Source organism: Lynx canadensis, chromosome A3, assembly GCF_007474595.2.
Source record: "Lynx canadensis isolate LIC74 chromosome A3, mLynCan4.pri.v2, whole genome shotgun sequence".
Lineage (NCBI taxonomy): Eukaryota > Metazoa > Chordata > Mammalia > Carnivora > Felidae > Lynx > Lynx canadensis.
In genome coordinates this window covers 24,898,047-24,915,239 of record NC_044305.1, presented here as the reverse complement: position 1 = coordinate 24,915,239, position 17,193 = coordinate 24,898,047, and the positions used below count along the sequence as shown (strand labels likewise).

Below are 17,193 nucleotides of genomic sequence, written 5' to 3'. Positions count from 1 at the left end.
CCTAAGAGGAGATAGCTCATAAATCAGAGAGGGGCCCGGTGTGATAGAGGTGTGGATCAGGTGTGGAGGGAGATCAAGTTCCAACTGGCTCCAAGACACGGCCAGGAAGGCTCCTTGGTACCCTCAGCCGAGTGGGGCAGGTGGGGTGTGGAGCAAGGGTCTTCACCCCGCTCCTCGGTTTCCCAGGGGCTCCATGGCTCTTCCTTGGGTGCTGCTGCATCCCCAGAGCAGCTTGGCTGTCTTTCCACATACCGTTTGGGCTAGAACATGGTTTCTTGGCACTATTGATATTTTGTACTGGCTGATGCTGTATGAGGGGGCTGCCATGTGCATTATAGGATGTTTAGCAATATACTAGCCTCTACCCTCTAGATGTCAGTGGCTTCTTCCCCACAGTTAGGACAACCACAAATGTCTCCAGGGGACAAAAGTCTCCTGGACGGTAAAATTGCCCCTGGTTAAGAATCATGGGTTTAAAGAAAGGATTTAGTTGCTAAAGATAGTTTGAAAACTGAGAGCGTAGAGTTGAGGACTTCGCAGACAGATGGCCTGAGTTTGATTTTTAGCACTACCACTGTCCTGCCATGTTGCCTCATGCAAGTCTCTGCCCCTCTCTGAGCCTTCATCTGAGGGAGGCTGAGGAGAGCATGGCTCAGGCTGAGTGTGGGCTGGACTTGCCTTCATGGTGGATATGGAGGCACCAGTGATTCATTGAGTGAGTGACTATTGAGAACTTATCACATGTCAGACTCTGGAGGTGACATGGGGGAATCAGATGGGCAGATCCCCACCCTGCCCTCCTGGGGAAGCTTAGCATTCAGTGGCAAAGATTGAAAATGAACAACAAACAAATAAGTATGTTACAGAGAAGTATGCAGACTACAAAGACAGGAATAAACAGTGAGGGGGCAGAGAAAGATATGAGGCAGGTATCAGGGACAGTCTCCTGGAGGAGGTGACATGAGAGCTGTCTTAAGGGATGAGAAAAGCCAGGAAATAGCTTCCAGAAGGAGGGAGCAAGTCCAAAATCTTGAGGCAGAGAAGGGACTGGGGGTGTTTAAGACCAGGAAAGGTGAGTGGGAGTATGGAGCTCAGAGAACAAGTGGGGGGAAGGAGGGAATGGGGCTGAGAGGTGAAGGGAGTGGTCAGACTGCACAGGGCTTTGTGGGGAATTTGGCAAATCACTGGAAGGTTCAGAGCAGAGAATGTCACAATCCTTTGTGTATTTCATGAAGCCATTTCTAGCTGCCCTGTGGGGATGGTCTGAGGGGGCCAGGGTGAGACAGACAGACCAGAGAGGAAAGAGATGATGGTGACCTGGCTAAGTTAGCTAAGGTTTGGGGGCTGAACATCCTATTCCAGGCAGAGAGAAACAGCAAGTGCAAAGGCCCAGAGGCAGGAGCCAGCTTAGTGCCCTGAGGAAGGCATGTGTGGCTGGCCGTGAGTCAGTGGCTGGAAGAAGGGGAGACATGAGACTGGCAGGAGAGCAGGGGCCCAGATCGCACACACGCTCAGCTGGGAGAAGTGGGGAGATGAGACTGGCAGGGAGCAGGGCCCAGATTATGCACGCGCTCAGAGGACAAGCCGAGAGACTGGGTTTTATTCCAAGTGCAGAGGTGCGGTTGCAAAGTAAGGGGTCTGAGTGCCTCTCTCTGACTTTGCCCCCCTCCCCCCACCCCAGGCATGAAGCTCCACAAGTGCGCCCTGTGCAGCAAGTCCTTCAGCCGCCGTGCCCACCTCGCGGAGCACCAGCGCGCCCACACGGGCAACTACAAGTTCCGCTGTGCTGGCTGTGCCAAGGGCTTTTCCCGACACAAATACCTCAAGGATCACCGCTGCCGCCTTGGCCCCCAAAAGGACAAGGACCTGCAAGCCCGGCGGCCTTCCCGGAGGAGGGCGGCCCCCCGCAGCGGCAGCAGTGGTGGGCGCAAGGTGGTGACCCCCCTGCCTGACCCGCTGGGGCTGGAGGAACTGAAAGACACAGGGGCTGGGCCTGTGCCGGAGGCTGCCCCAGGCAAGCCGCCCTTCTCAGAGCCAGATGCAGTGCTGTCCATCGTAGTGGGTGGCACGGTGGGTGGCGAGCCTGAGCTGGTAGTGCCTGGGCATGCCGAGAGCCTGGGCTCCAACCTGGCGCTGGCGGAGCTGCAGGCAGGGACTGAGGGCCCATGTGCCATGCTCGCTGTGCCTGTGTACATCCAGGCCTCAGAGTGATGGACCCGCGGGGTTTGCTCCCAGAGCCTGGCCTCATGCTCATCTTTGGGTCCAGACGTCAGGGGCCAGCTAGAGATTCTTTCCAACGGAAGTGAGCCATGGGCTGAAATCCTTTTGGAGTGTCATGTATAAACCCTGGCCTGTGGCCAGCCTGCCATGGCCCCAATTCTGCTGGAGAGCCCTGAAGCATTCTGGAATCTGAGGCAGGGCTGCCTACAGCTTCCAGGTCAGGGCAGTGGAGAGAAGAGAGATGGCCGAGCTGAGCAACCCCAGGGTCTGGCTGGTCCAGGCTGGTGTCGGCCCACCTAAGAGAGAAGACAGGGTGGTCCTGCCCGCCCCTCCTCCAGGCTGTCTTAGTGTGGCCTTTAGTCAGGCTGCTCTTCTGGAGGCCTGAGATTGTTAGAGCCCTGATCTGCTGGACCTTTTCATACACAGTCCCTTACGATATCCCCAGGTGACTCTGTGATGTAGGCATTTAGGCGGCACTCAAGTGTCATGGTTAAGAGTGCAGCTATCAGCCAGTTTTGGCTTCACATCTAAGCACTGCTGCTCACTTGCTGTGTGACCTTGGGTAAGTCACTTTACCTCTCTGAGCCCTGTATTTCTCACCTGTACAGTGGGGGGTGGGTATGACAGTTCAACTCCATAGGGCTGTCGTGGGGTCCAGTATGATGAAACGTGCAGAGGACTTGGCATAATGCTTGGCACTTGAAAAGTGCTCAATAAATGTTTTTATCAAAATGTGTACCCAATGGCTCAGGCCCGAGCCTTGGGAGTTTCTGCCCCTGGGTGGCAGCACTCCCTCCTCCAAAGTGTGTGGGGGCTGAGAGGTCCCATGGCCCCTTGCACACAGCTGTGCCGCCCTGTTAGCCATGGAGAGGTTTGGTGCTCCCAGAATGGTTATTTCAGAGCATGGCCATGGAAGAGGTTTTAACTCACTTTTGAAAATGCAGGATCCTGGGCCTTGCCCCAAACGCTACTGCATCAGAAGCTCTGATCAGAGCCAGAAGTCCATCTCAAGCAGGCCTCTAGAATCCGTAGTTGCTCCCACCGCCAGCACTCTCTCCGCCTCCCCAGCTAGTCCAGAGGAGGAGTGAATCAGGGAGGCAGGGAAGAGAAAGGGGACCTTGACCAGTGTTTCCTCATTTATATCCGCAACCACCCTGCTGGGCCACACTGGTCAGTTACAGGAGAGGAAACGGGCTGGAGAAGGGATAGGGTGGGGCGTGGCAGGGCTGTCAGGCTCAGTTTGAAGACTCAGTTTCCTGGAAGGCTGGTATGTCCCTCAGACATCTGTGCTGGGGCTGTGGGCTGGAGCTGAGAGCAAGCCCATCTTCCCCTCAGGAAGGGTGTGATGCAGGAGGAACAGCAAGTGAGGAAGTGGCACACAGCTGAGGCAGTGAGAACTGTAAGCCCACGCAGCCTTCAGGGCCAGAGGAAGGACTGGCGAGGACTGAAGATCTGTCCAGGGGAGGTCACATTTGAGCTGGTCCTTGACACAGAATGTTTTGATGGATGGATAAAGAGGGGGAAGGCGTGCCAGGGAGAGCGAGCCATGAGCAAAGCCTTCGAGGTATAATTCTGGGGCTAATGCAAGGTCCAGGGTGGCCAGAGATTTAGCGGTAGTAGGTAGATCATGACAATTGCTAATATGCTTCAAGCTTCCACCTGATGGACACTTCCACATGATGGATACACAGCACTTCAGCCCCATCGGGTGGAAATTGTAACTTATTTTACAAATGAGGAAACAGACACAGAGCTCCTCGCCCAAGTTCACACAGCTAGTCAGTCACAGAGCTGGGATTCAGGCAGGAATAGCCTGCCTCCATGTGCTGTTAGCCACTTTGCTCTATTGAAATAGGAGTTGATGTCGAATCAGAGATACTCTTGGTTAAAGAATTCGGATTTTATTCTCTACAAAGTGGAGGAGTCATGGGAGACATTAAACATTTTTAACAATCGTGACATTAAATAAAATGTTAAAAAATCACATCTCCATCCTAATACAACTGTTTAAGTTATATTTCTGTCTCTGCCTATCAGTATACACACGCGTGAACATTTACCAATAATCGTGAAGACTAATGTTGACTAGGTACCTGTGCCATGCCTGACGTGTCCTAAGCACTTTGAGGTGGGTGCTACTTCTAATTCCATTTTATGGCCGAGATGAGGCAAAAGGCACAGGGAGGTTAAGGAGCTCCAAATCACACAACAGTAAGTGGCAGAGCCAGGCCACAGACCAAGGGACATATTGGGGCACCTGGGTGGCTCAGTCGGCTATGCATCTAACTCTTGGTTTCCGCTCAGGTCATGATCTCACAATTAGTGGGTTCGAGCCTCATGTCATTATCAGTGTGGAGCCTGTTTGGGATTCTTTCTCCCTGCTCTCTCTCAGCCCCTCCCCTGCTCTCTCGCTCTCTCTCTTTCTCGAAGTAAATAAATAAACATAAAAAAAGAACAAGGAAAATATCAAGTCCTAATATTTATTTATTTTTAATATTTTTTTAATTAAAAAAAAATTTTTTTTTAACGTTTATTTATTTTTGAGACAGAGAGAGACAGAGCATGAACGGGGGAGGGTCAGAGAGAGAGGGAGACACAGAATCTGAAACAGGCTCCAGGCTCTGAGCGGTCAGCACAGAGTCCGACGCGGGGCTCGAACTCACAGACGGTGAGATCGTGACCTTAGCCAAAGTTGGCCGCTTAACTGACTGAGCCACCCGGGCGCCCCAAGTACTAATATTTAATAGATGCACAGTTGGACTGCAAGGGAGGAAGCTTGGACCATAATAACTAAATCCCTCCTAGGTAGGCAGATGGGATGACTGAGGCCTAGAAAGGGGAAGGCCCTTGCTCAAGGGCCTTGCTAAATTGACAACAGAGCTGCTCCAGGACCCCAGAGTCCCTCATAGACCTCCAAGATGCTGGGAGAATGAAGTGTAAAGAGGGTCTGTCCTGAGCATCCAGGGTCCCACAGATTTTGACATTAGGCAGAGCTAGGTTTGAATCCTGACTCTGCCCCTTCCCAACTGTGTGACTGTGGCAAGTCACTTCACTTCTCTGAACCTCAGTGGCCTCATATGTCAAATGGGGAGAATAATAGTACCTACCCAACAAGGTTATTAGAATTCAGAGGGAAGGGGCACCTGGGTGGCTCAGTGGGTTAAGCATCTGACTTCAGCACAGGCTATGATCTCGGGGTTCGTGAGTCCGATCCCCGCATCGGGCTCACTGCTGTCAGCACGGAGCCCACTTCGGATCCTCTGTCCCCCTCTGTCTCTGCCCTTCTCCCCACTTGCGCTCACTCTCTCAAAATAAATAGATAAATTTAAAAAATGTGAAAAGAAAATATTTTTTAAAAATTGGGAGATTTCATATAAAAATCTGGATTCTGACTTCTGTTGAAAATTAGGATGTCTGGGGACACGTGGGTGGGTCAGTTGGTTGAGCGCCTGACTTCAGCTCAGGTCATGATGTCACATTTCTTGAGTTCGAGCCCCACATCAGGCTCACTGCTGTCAGCCTGTCAGAGCAGAGCCCTCTTCGGATCCTTTGTCCCCCTTTCTCTGCCCCTCCCTTGCTTGCACTCTCCCGAAAATAAACAAATATTAAAAAAAAAAAAATAGGCAGGGAGACAGCAGTCAGGTGGAGCTGAGCTAGCAGCCCCTTTAAATGGGTACATACATTCTGGATGCCATAGTTCCTGTTTTTCTCTACTGTCTCCTTGATGTTGCAGCTGGATGTCAGTTGCTACTTGCCATACTTGTGTTGATTTGTTTTACAGTAGAGACATAATTCTAATTTCCCACGTCTTTCAAGAGTAGGAGAACAAGATGGCCAGAGAGGGTCACATGATATTTTTTATGTTCCTGACCTCCTCAATCATCTTACTGTCTGGACCTGAGGTATACGACTTGAAGAACCCTATAAATAGTGCTTTGTTTTCTCCCTTCCTCTTCTAGTCCTCTATTTGCCTCTAAGCTAGCTGGCCTCAGTTTCTCTTTCAACAAACGTGGGGAATTGAGTCATAGCTAACTTTATTGTCCACTAAGTGCCCAACCTTGTGCTCTGTGTCTTATTTACATGTCACTGAGTCCTCAAGATACCCCTTGGAAGCAAGCTCTCTTATAATGCCCAGTTTATATATGGGGAAACCGAGACTCACTCAGAGAGGTGTAACAACCTGCCCAAAGACTCAGTTAGAATGTGTGGAGCTGGGCTTCAAACCCAGGGCTGACAGACACCAAAGTTCCTACCTTGTCTTAGGATCGCTAAAGCTCTCACCAGCTCTGATAGGCCAGTATTTGGGGCTTTTTTTTTTTTTTTTAAATCACTCCTCCAAAGCTCCAACCACTTTTCATCTCCGCCATCGCTACCCTGTCCAGGCTGCAAGCCTCTTTTGCATGGATGATTGCATCAGCCTTCTCTTTGATCTCCCTGCTTTCTCTCTCTACACCATGATCCATTCTCTTGACAGCAGCCCAAGGGATCTTTCTAGAGCCTCAATCAGATTATGCCAGTTTCCTGTTTAAAACTCTAGTGGCTTCCAATATCTCCCAGAATGAAATCTAAAGTTTTCCTGGTAGATTTCAAGATTCTACATGATACGGCCCGTGTCTCCTACCACTCTTTTCTTCTCTCATTCTACTCCAGCCATACTTGCCCTCTTGCTGCTTTTCCATCATGTAAATTAGTTCCTGCCTCAGGGCCTTTGTCCTTGCTGTTCCCTCTGTCTAGAATGCCCTTACCCCAGATTTTCCTATGGCTGGCCCCCTCCCTCTATTTACCTTTGTCCAAAAGTTATTTCCTCAGGCTTTCCCTGGCCAATCTGTCTAAAATAGCTCCCACCCTACCCCCATCACACTTTAGTCCCTTACTCTTCTTTTTTATCCGTCATCCTTGACACTATATTAGATATTTCTCTTTTTTTTTTTAAGATTTTATTTTTAAGTAATCTCTACAACTCAACATGGGGGCTCAAACTCACACCCCTGAGATCAAGAGTCGCGTGCTGCACTGTCTGAGCCAGGCAGGTGCCCCTAGACATTTCTTTATTGTCCGTTCCCCTCATTAAAAATCAAAAGTTCCACAAGGACAAGGACTCTTCTGTTTTGTTCGCTGATACATCTATGGTGCCTAGAACTGCTCAGGAATTGCTCGATCAATATTTATTGAATAAACCAACAACAGCACTTTGAGGAAACAAGACCCACTCTACCACCCCTCCTCCCGTTCCATGGAGGCCAAGGGTAAGTTTCCCTCAGTAAGCATCTGCCATGTAGGCTAACCCAATGCACTGTAAAGCCCCATTTTCCTTTGTTTTAAGAGGAAGCCGAGACCATCTGGGACAAATGACAGTGGTTTAGAAATCTCAGTTGACACAGCAGGTGTCTGGTGTGGCCTAGCAGAACCAGTTGGACTAGTTCTGTCTCCCTTGGGAAGGCTGGAGTGGAGGTGGCAGCTGCAGGTGTTCCCAACCTCCCAAAGCTGCCAGCAAATGCCCCCCACGGATTCTCAGGTCCTGTACGGTGGGAGCAGAAAGCCCAGCAGGTTCCACCCCAGGGTTGGGGGTGAACCCCTGCTCACCAAGGATGGCTTATGGGTGGTCAGGCACAGAATCCTGAGGCCAGGGGCTGAGGCCCAACTTCAGGGCCTTGAGCCCTTTGTAGAATCCTGGAGAATAAAATGAGGCACAGAGAGGGAAGGGGTCTTGTCCAAGGTCTCATAGCAAGGCTAAATCCAAATCTAGTTCTCCTGCCCCCCAAGTCACTGCTCCCTCAGCCCACTCATGTATTCATTTCACAAATGTTTTTATTAAGTGCCTACTATATGCTAGGCATACTTCTAGGCATTGACAACACATTATGAGCCAAACAAGTAATGATCTGTGGAAGAAGCAGATGATAAACAGCAAAAAAGCAAATTATATAATACGTTAGAAGGTGATAAGTACTATAGAAAAAAAAGAAAAAGCAGAGGAGAGTAGAATGTGAGTGTGGGGTGGGGCGCATGTTGCAGCATTGTATGGGGTGGCCTGAAAAGCCTTTCAGAAGGAAGCACTTGACCCTCTAGGGCACAGAGCCTGTTGCATGGCCTACACATGCTTGGATGCAGAGGTATGGAGTAGGCAGGCCCTGGAACCTACCATTAACTCAAGGGCAGGGGCCCTTCCAGAGCAGTCTCCACCCCCGCTCCCCACTTGCCTCTCTCAGGTTCTGCTGGGTCTCTCCTACCCCTACTGCTAACTGTGCCCTGTTCCCAGGGAGGTCATTCATACCTGCTCCCGGGCTCATCACACTTCATTTATTTGTGTTTATTTGTGCATCTCTATCCATTCATTCATTTGGATGAAGGCAGTGTAGAATAGAGAGGTTAAGGAGGTTGTTGTTACAGTAAGACTCTCAGCTTTGCCCCCACAAGCTGTGTGACCTTGGGCAAGCTGTTCAACTTCTGTTTCCCCAGTACTTAATAATATAAAATGGGGACAATGATAATGCCCACTTCATGCAGGTGTGCAGGCTAGATGGGGTAATGGATGTAAACGCTCAGCTCAGTGTCTTGCTTAGCATGAAGTACTCAATAAAGATTTCCGATTGTTTGCTGGGAGTTCAAATGCCAGCCACGTCACTTAATAATGGTATTGATGAGAGAGCATGAGGCAAGTTGAGGGGCAAAGCACAAGCTAGCAACACCTCCCACCCCCTGCCCCAGGTGGGATCTTGTGATATTCCTCAGACACTCCCGGCTACCCAAGAACAAAGGAAAGGGGTTTAAGTGCTTGCTATGGTAATGTGGGAAACTAAGGCAAATGAAAAATTGAATTCCCTTACTGCCTATAGCCCATTGACAAGTCCTTGAAACCAGCAGAGTGATCTCCCTCTAGGAGCTCAGCTGCCTTCAACATGACACTTTGCTAGGGACAAAAGAGAACCTTGGCTTAACATTGTCCCAACCTCGAGGATCCAGTCAGTCTACTTCCTTTATCTCAACTGCCCCAGGATATATGCTGGCAATCATGCTCCAAGCTTATGGCCCCCCATATGCATTTGAGGGGTCTCATGACTGAGGTTTTATTAAAGGGTGATAAATGGTGTTTCCCTAGCAACAGCTAGCCCCTGGAAACCTTGCTTCCAAAATTCCTTAGAGACATCCTCTTTCCCTGACCCCCTCCCAACCTGAGGGTATATAATGAGTTACCCATCACAACCCCAGTGCAGCTCTTCCTGCCCATGGGTCCTGTCCCCGTGCTTTAATAAAATCACCATTTTTGCACCAAAGATGTCTTCAAGAATTCTTTCTTGGCCATCAGCTCCAAACCCTATGAATCCCGCCCCCCCTCTCATCACCAAAAAACTTCATCAGTATAACTGTGGGCAAGTCATTCAAACTCTGTAAACTTCTGTTTCCTCGGCTATAATCTGTACCTACCTCATAGGGCTATAGTCAGATAATTAATGAGATATTCTTTGTCAGCCATCTGACTCAAAGTGAGGGCCCATAGATGTCAGTAATTAATTATTATTCCTGTTGTTACTATTATTGTTTATTTTATAAATGTGTATTGGGTGCATATTCTGTGCCAGGCTCTTTACCTATGTTCTTACTGAATCCTCAAAATGGCCCGGTAAGGAAGATAGTGTCTCTCACAGTTGGGAAACCGAGTCGGATGGCACACCTTGCCACATGGCTGAATGGCAGAGCCTCAGTTCTAATCTGGGTTTGTGTTGTGGGCAGCAAAACATGTTTTCCTGTCATGACTTCAGCACACTTTTTTTGAAAATAAAATTCACGTGGGGCGCCTGGGTGGCGCAGTCGGTTAAGTGTCCGACTTCAGCCAGGTCACAATCTCGCGGCCTGTGAGTTCGAGCCCCGTGTCAGGCTCTGGGCTGATGGCTCGGAGCCTGGAGCCTGTTTCCGATTCTGTGTCTCCCTCTCTCTCTGCCCCTCCCCCGTTCATGCTCTGTCTCTCTCTGTCCCAAAAATAAATAAACATTGAAAAAAAAAAATTAAAAAAAAAAGAAAAGAAAAGAAAATTCACGTAACAAAATTCACCAATTTAACTATTTTAGCATATACAATTTAGTGCCTTTTGACTGGGTTGTTTGTCTTAAAAAAAACTTCTTTTAAACGTGTATTTTGAGGGGCGCCTGGGTGGCGCAGTCGGTTAAGCGTCCGACTTCAGCCAGGTCACGATCTCGCGGTCCGTGAGTTCGAGCCCCGCGTCGGGCTCTGGGCTGATGGCTCAGAGCCTGGAGCCTGTTTCCGATTCTGTGTCTCCCTCTCTCTCTGTCCCTCCCCCGTTCATGCTCTGTCTCTCTCTGTCCCAAAAATAAATAAACGTTGAAAAAAAAAATTAAAAAAAACAAACAAACGTGTATTTTGAGACAGAGAGAGAGAAAGCAGGGGAGGGGCAGAGAGAGAGAGAGGGAAAGGGAGAGAGAATCCCAAGCAGGCTCCACACTGTCAGGGCAGAGCTTGACAGGGGCTTGATCTCACAGACCATGAGATCATGACCTGAATCAAAATCAAGAGTCAGACACTTAACCGGCTTGTCTTTTTGTTTTTTGAGTTGTAAGAGGGTTTTTAAATATAAGTATATTCTGCGGGCACCTGGGTGGCTCAGTGAGCTGAGCGGCCAACTCTTGATTTTGGTTCAGGTCACGTTCTCGCAGTTCATGGGTTAGAGCCCCACTTTGGGCTCTGCACTGACAGAGTGGAGCCTGCTTGGAATTCTCTTTTCCCTCTCTCTCTGTCCCTCCCCGCCCACCCCCCCACGCTCTCTCAAAATAAACATTTTTTTAAAAATAAAAAATCTAGATTCTGTGTCTCCCTCTCTCTCTCTCTGTCCCACCCCCCTGCTTGTGCTCTATCCCTGTCTCTCAAAAATAAACAAATGTTGGGGCACCTGGGTGGCTCAGTCGGTTAAGTGTCCGACTTCGGCTTAGGTCATGATCTTGCGGTCCATGAGTTCGAGCCCCGCGTCGGGCTCTGTGCTGACAGCTCAGAGCCTGAAGCCTGCTTCGGAATATGTGTCTCCCTCTCTCTCTCTGCCCCTTCCCTGCTCATGCTCTGTCCCTCTCTTTCTGTCTCAGAAATAAACGTAAAAAATTTAAAACAAAAGAAAATAAATGTTTAAAATAAATAAGTAAAAATAAAAATAAAAATTAAAAATCTATACTCTGAATGTTAACCTCTTGTCAGGTATAGGATTTGCCATTATTTTCTCCCATTTCATGGGATGTCTTTTCACTTTTATTTATTTATTTATTTATTTATTTATTTATTTATTTATTTATTGAGAGAGAGAGAGAGAGAGAGAGAGAGAGAAAACGTGTTGAGTGGGGGAGAGGGGCAGAGGGAAAGAGAGAGAATCCCAACTCAGGGCTCGATCCCACGACCCTGGGATCATGACCTGAGCCAAAATCAAGAGTCAGATGCTCCACCAACTGAGCCACCCTGGCGCCCCATTTCATAGATGTTCTTTATCAGATTGAGCAGCTCTTTTCTATTCCTACTTTGTTGAGTGTTTTTTTTATCAGGAAAGGGTGTTGGATGTACTCTGTTTTTTACAGTTAAAAATCAGCAAATTCTAGGGGTGCCTGGGTGGCTTAGTTAAGCGGCAGACTTCAGCTCAGGTCATGATCTTGAAGTTGGTGGGTTCGAGCCCCGTGTCAGGCTCTGTGTTGACAGCTCAGAGCCTGGAGCCTTCTTCGGATTCTGTGTCTCCCTCTCTCTCTGACCCTCCCCCGTTCATGCTCTGTCTCTCTCTGTCTCAAAAAAAAAAAAAAAGTAATAAACATTAAAAAAATAAATAAACAGTAAGCAGTAGATGGTATAGTAATGCTTATTTCTTGGGGCTTTGGTGGATGCAGATGAGATTTTGTAAGTGAGAGTACTTTGCAAATTAATAAAAACTGTATGCTTCTATTGCTGCTCTTACCAGACAAGTTTTAAAAATGGCAATATATTTAGTAAAGTACATAAGATATGTGAAGGGCAGTTATCTTCATTATGAAGACAGGTTAATTTGTATACAGGCAGGTGAACACCACTGGATCTTGATATAGAACCTGTCCAGCACTCCACAAATATCATTCTGCCTGGTCTGTACCACACCTGAAGGTAACCACTATTCTAACCCCTATCGCCATAGATTAGTTTTGCCTGGTTTTGAACTCTGTATAAATTGAATCATACAGACTTGATTCTGATTTCTGTCACTCAGCCTAATATCTGCAAATCATCCAGGTTGTTGCATGTAATGATAGGTCACTCTTTTCACATAATTTTTAAAACTTATTTATTTGTTTATTTATTTAGAGAGAGAAAGAGAGAGGGAAGGGCAGAGAGAAGGAGAGAGAGAGAGAGAGAGAGAGAGAGAGAGAGAGAGAGAGAGAGAATATCCCAAGTAGGCTCTGTGCTGTCAACACAGAACCCGACGTGGGGCTTGAACTCACCATCGATGAGATTACAACCTGAGCCAATGTCAATAGACGCTTAAACGACTGAGCCACCCAGACACCCCTTTCACATAATTTTTAGCACCAGTCAGTCATGGCTTGAAAAGGCTGTGCATTTGCCCAAGAGACCAGAAAAAATGAATTCCAGGAAAACCCCGGGCTCTCCTGTGTTGAGTCAGCCGACCCTATGAATTTCTACCAAGGCAGTTGGATTCTCAGCCAGGATCGCAGCTACCTTGCCCAAATATCACCACTTCCTATCCCACACTCCAGGTAGACATCACAAATAGATCTCAGCACATTTTTCAGGGAGTCCTGATGCAGCCTGAGAATTCTTCTCAATCCAGCAATCTGAGCACCCTACACCAATTGACTGGGGTTGGTACTCAAGATAAAATCGAAATGTTCTGTTACTATATCCCTAAGATGTTTTTCTCGGCTCCAGTTATGACATGAGGGCTTCTGCTATCACCCTCAGTTTATCCCACAGCAATATAAAACATTGATGGTGGTAAGGCCTATAGTGTCTCCTGCTCATATATTCATTGAGTCATGGCTCAAAGCCAGCAAGTCTTTTGCTACCTGTATGCCTGATTGCAGCATGACTTAGGTAAGAGGGGAGGAAATAAATTGCTTAAGTATGGAGGGGTTGCTGTAGCCACGAGGAGGCGCTAATGAAGCCTCCTTATTGATATTTTTGTATTTTGATAAAAGCTTGCAATATCTCAATTACAAAACAAGCACAAGTGTGACTTATGTTTCATAATTTATGCAGCTGTGATTCTTGACAGTTCTGGCATGTCTCTCACATTTGAAAAATTCCTTCCAACCTGGAAAGTTGGGTGAAATAAACTTTCCCATCCTCTGGAAATGGTTCCCTGTGTATGTAGGCTGGGACTGTGGCTGATTACAATAAGAACAACAACTTCTGAGGTATTAAAAAAAATTATTTTTAATGTGAGGTAGGTTTTTATCTACATGTAGATCATAGTCTGGGAAGGAGACAAGACTTGTATGTGAAATAATAGAGAAAATTTTCAGTTAAACTTTCATTTATTTGAAACTCTCTTCAAAACAACTTCACATTTTTGGAAGATCCAGAAAGGGATAAAAAAGCACTTTGAGAAGCTATGTTTTTCTTTATTGGAGAGCACTTCAGACCCTCACTCAGAACCGGTTTACCCTTTGATTTCATACAAGGCTAAGTGACAAGTAACAAGACTTCCAAATAAAAGATTGGAAGCAGCAAATTAGAATGCTGGCTTAGGGTAGGTATTGGCCACTAGATGCTGCCTCAGTGCTAATGGATGGAGAGTGACTTTTTTTTTTTTTTTTTTTTTTTGAGGGAGAGAGAGAGAGAGAGAGAAAGAGAGAGACCATGAGCAGGGGAGGGTCAGAGAGAGGGAGAGAGAGAATCTCAAGCAGGCTCCTAGTTGCCAGCGCAGAACCCGACATGGGGCTCGCAAACTGGGAGACCATGACCTGAGCCAAAACGGAGTTGAACACTTAACTGACTGAGCCACCCAGGTGCCCCAAGGGAGAAGTGATTCTTGACAGCAAAGGACAAGGGAAAACAATGAAATGTGGCCCCATAACCACAGTGATCTGTATAATGCACGGACAAAAAACTCTTCAATACTTCTACTACTTTTGAAAGTTCTGGGTCTCTTCCTGATTTAATTATTAGTGTGTATAATGATGACCAAGAATAAGGAATAACTTTTTGAGCACCTACCTAGGCCATGCTAAATAAGCACTTTACGTTACCTATCTCATATAAACTTGGAGGTGGTCTTGTTATTATCATTTCTAGTTTACAGTTTCAGACAGGAAGCCACACAGAGTAGGGGAAGTAACTTGCCTAAGTTGCAAGGTGCATTTTGAACCTTTGCAGTCTAACTCCAGTGCCAAGGCTGTTAGTTTCTACTAGGTTTCCAAGAACCTGCTAGGCGAATAAAGAGTAGAAAGGCATTCTAGATAGAGGGAACAAAGTATACAAAGACAGGACTAGTCAATTAAGCTAGTCAGCCACTCACTTTCTCTGAGTCTTGGTTACTCACCTACAAAATAGGAACAGTATTATCTATCATTAGGCTTGTGAGAATTAAATGTGATAATGTGTGTGAAGCACTTTGCACAATTCCTGGATCACAGAATGTACATAATGCTAATTAACGTTTTGAAAAAATATTGTTATTTCTCTTCTAGTCCTTCTACCTCTACAGAACGGGCTCCAAGGAGACTACATTTCCCAGCATGCCACCTCGCCCTTTGACTCTAGCTGGACCAAAAAGACGCGCCGCGGAGCGCCTCAAGCCGGAAGACTATAGTCTCCCGGCATGCAGTGCGCCTCCTTCCATTAGATTTGAGGCACGGCCGGCGCGTTGCCCTCCGGGAGTTGTAGTCAGCGACGTATTGCTCTGACGCTAGCCGGCCCCGGGCGTGGGGGCCTGTGGGAGGTGGCGCGGCCGAGCCCAGCTGCGGGGCGGAGGCGGCGGAGAGGCCTGTGGCGGCAGGGAGCGGCGGGGCCAGGAGCGGGCGCTGGAGCCGAGCCGAGCCGGAGCGGGCGGCGCAGGCCGGCGCGGCGAGCAGCAACCATGTCGGTGTTCGGCAAGCTGTTCGGGGCCGGAGGGGGTAAGGCCGGCAAGGGCGGCCCGACCCCTCAGGATGCCATCCAGCGGCTACGGGACACGGAGGAGATGCTAAGTAAGAAGCAGGAATTCCTGGAGACGAAGATCGAGCAGGAGCTGACCGCCGCCAAGAAGCACGGCACCAAAAACAAGCGCGGTGAGTCGGCCCAGTCCCTTCGGACTCTCCTCAGGCTCCTCTCAGGGTCTCCGGGCCCGGACTCCACCGTCGTCAGACACGCCCCGGGGGCTGCCCAGACTCTGGAACTCTCCCCGGTCAGACTCCCTTCTGGGCCTTTCCGGACCCCTCCCCTCTGGCTCCCTTGAGTGTCCCTTGGGGCCTTGGACGCCTCCACCATCAGACTCTCATTCCTGCCTTTCCCCTCAGGCTGTCCCTACCCCCCAGGCCCCTTCGAATCCTGGTTTCTCAGCACTTCCCTCCGCCCGCCCTATATTCTGTTCTCTTCCGCCTTTTCCTCCTCTCTCAGGCCTGCCCTCACCCACCTTCGAGACACTGCTGTCTCTTCCTTATTGGCTCATTTCTGCCCCCCATCCTAACTCATGTACCCTTCCTTGTCCTCGCCCTGCCTTCTCCTGACCCTCTGGGGGGGGGGGGGTCTAGGAGCTGCCCCAGCCCTTCCCCCATTTCCCACTCACAATTCGCCTTGAGAGACCTCCTTGATGGAAAGAAAAGGGGAGTGGGAGAGTGGAGACCCCTGGTACCGTCTCTGTTCACTTGCTGAGTGAACTTGAGTAAGTTGCTTTCCTTCTTGAGGCCTCATTTTCCCCGTCCATCAGCAAGTGCCTTCCAGATCTGTGATTCACTGCTTGCTGTCTCATAGCCAGGGCTTATCAGAGTTCCTGGTAGCAGCAGAAGCCTTCACGGGTGACTCACGGCTTCCCCATGGCTTCCCCCATCCTTTCCCCATCCCTTCCCCATCCCTCTGAACCAGAAATAGGACTCCATTCCTCCATTGGCCGTGACTCCTTCTCAGTCCCCTCTACTGGGGGTCAGGGTGGGGATAGTGAACCTCGAGGCATGCTTTTAATATACTTCTGTTGTTGTATGGCTTTCTGGGCAAGTGCTTTGTATTCTTCTTAAGGTGAACGTGACAATGCTTTAGTAACTGTAAAGCAGTTTAGAGATATTTGATCATTTTGTTGTTATGGCAATATGAGATTGAACTATAGGGTGACAACGCCTCCTCCCGCCCCCAGAGGGAAGCAAAGGTGAGAGGGATTGAGGAACTGCACAAACAAGTATTTAATTTAGAAGTCTGCTAGTTACTAGCTGCGTGACCTTGAGCTAGTTGCTTTACCTCTCTGAAAGAAGATCATTTCTTTTTAAATATTTTTTTTTTTTCAACGTTTATTTATTTTTGGGACAGAGAGAGACAGAGCATGAATGGGGGAGGGGCAGAGAGAGAGGGAGACACAGAATCGGAAGCAGGCTCCAGGCTCTGAGCCATCAGCCCAGAGCCTGACGCGGGGCTCGAACTCAGGGACCGCGAGATCGTGACCTGGCTGAAGTCGGACGCTTAACCGACTGCGCCACCCAGGCGCCCCAAGAAGATCATTTCTTTACAGTGACTTTACAGCACATAGTAGGGGCTAAATAGTAGTTTTCTACGTTCTAACAGAAGAACAGAATAGCTTATCCTGAGGGTGCTTCTCTGCTGATAGTCAACAAATACTCTAGAAAAAATTTTTTGAGTGCTTTTCTTTGCTGCATATTCACAGGATGAACAAAGCACAGCTTCCACCCTAATGAGAAGACAGAAATAGGAAAATAAGTGAAAAAAATATTGTCTAGTGGTGGTGGGTGCTTAAAAAAAGATGATCTGATAGGGTGCACTGGAATGGGAAAAGAGGTGCCAGGGGAAGACCTT

General features: G+C 48.4%; 2 protein-coding genes across 3 annotated transcripts in view; both read left to right on the top strand.

Annotated features, from left to right (window-relative positions):
- The window catches only part of ZNF341 (zinc finger protein 341), a 46,969-nt gene extending 42,734 nt beyond the window's left edge, over positions 1 to 4,235 (top strand). For both annotated transcript variants that reach the window (XM_030309771.1, XM_030309770.1), the window contains one exon: positions 1,682 to 4,235. In XM_030309771.1, the coding sequence (XP_030165631.1) occupies positions 1,682 to 2,211 (530 nt within the window). In that variant the 3' untranslated portion in view covers positions 2,212 to 4,235. The remainder of the gene's footprint in view (positions 1 to 1,681) is intronic.
- Positions 4,236 to 15,252: 11,017 nt separating this feature from the next.
- The window catches only part of CHMP4B (charged multivesicular body protein 4B), a 54,599-nt gene continuing 52,658 nt past the window's right edge, over positions 15,253 to 17,193 (top strand). The window contains exon 1 of the mRNA XM_030309768.1: positions 15,253 to 15,464. Coding sequence (XP_030165628.1) covers positions 15,275 to 15,464 — 190 coding nt within the window. The 5' untranslated portion in view covers positions 15,253 to 15,274. The remainder of the gene's footprint in view (positions 15,465 to 17,193) is intronic.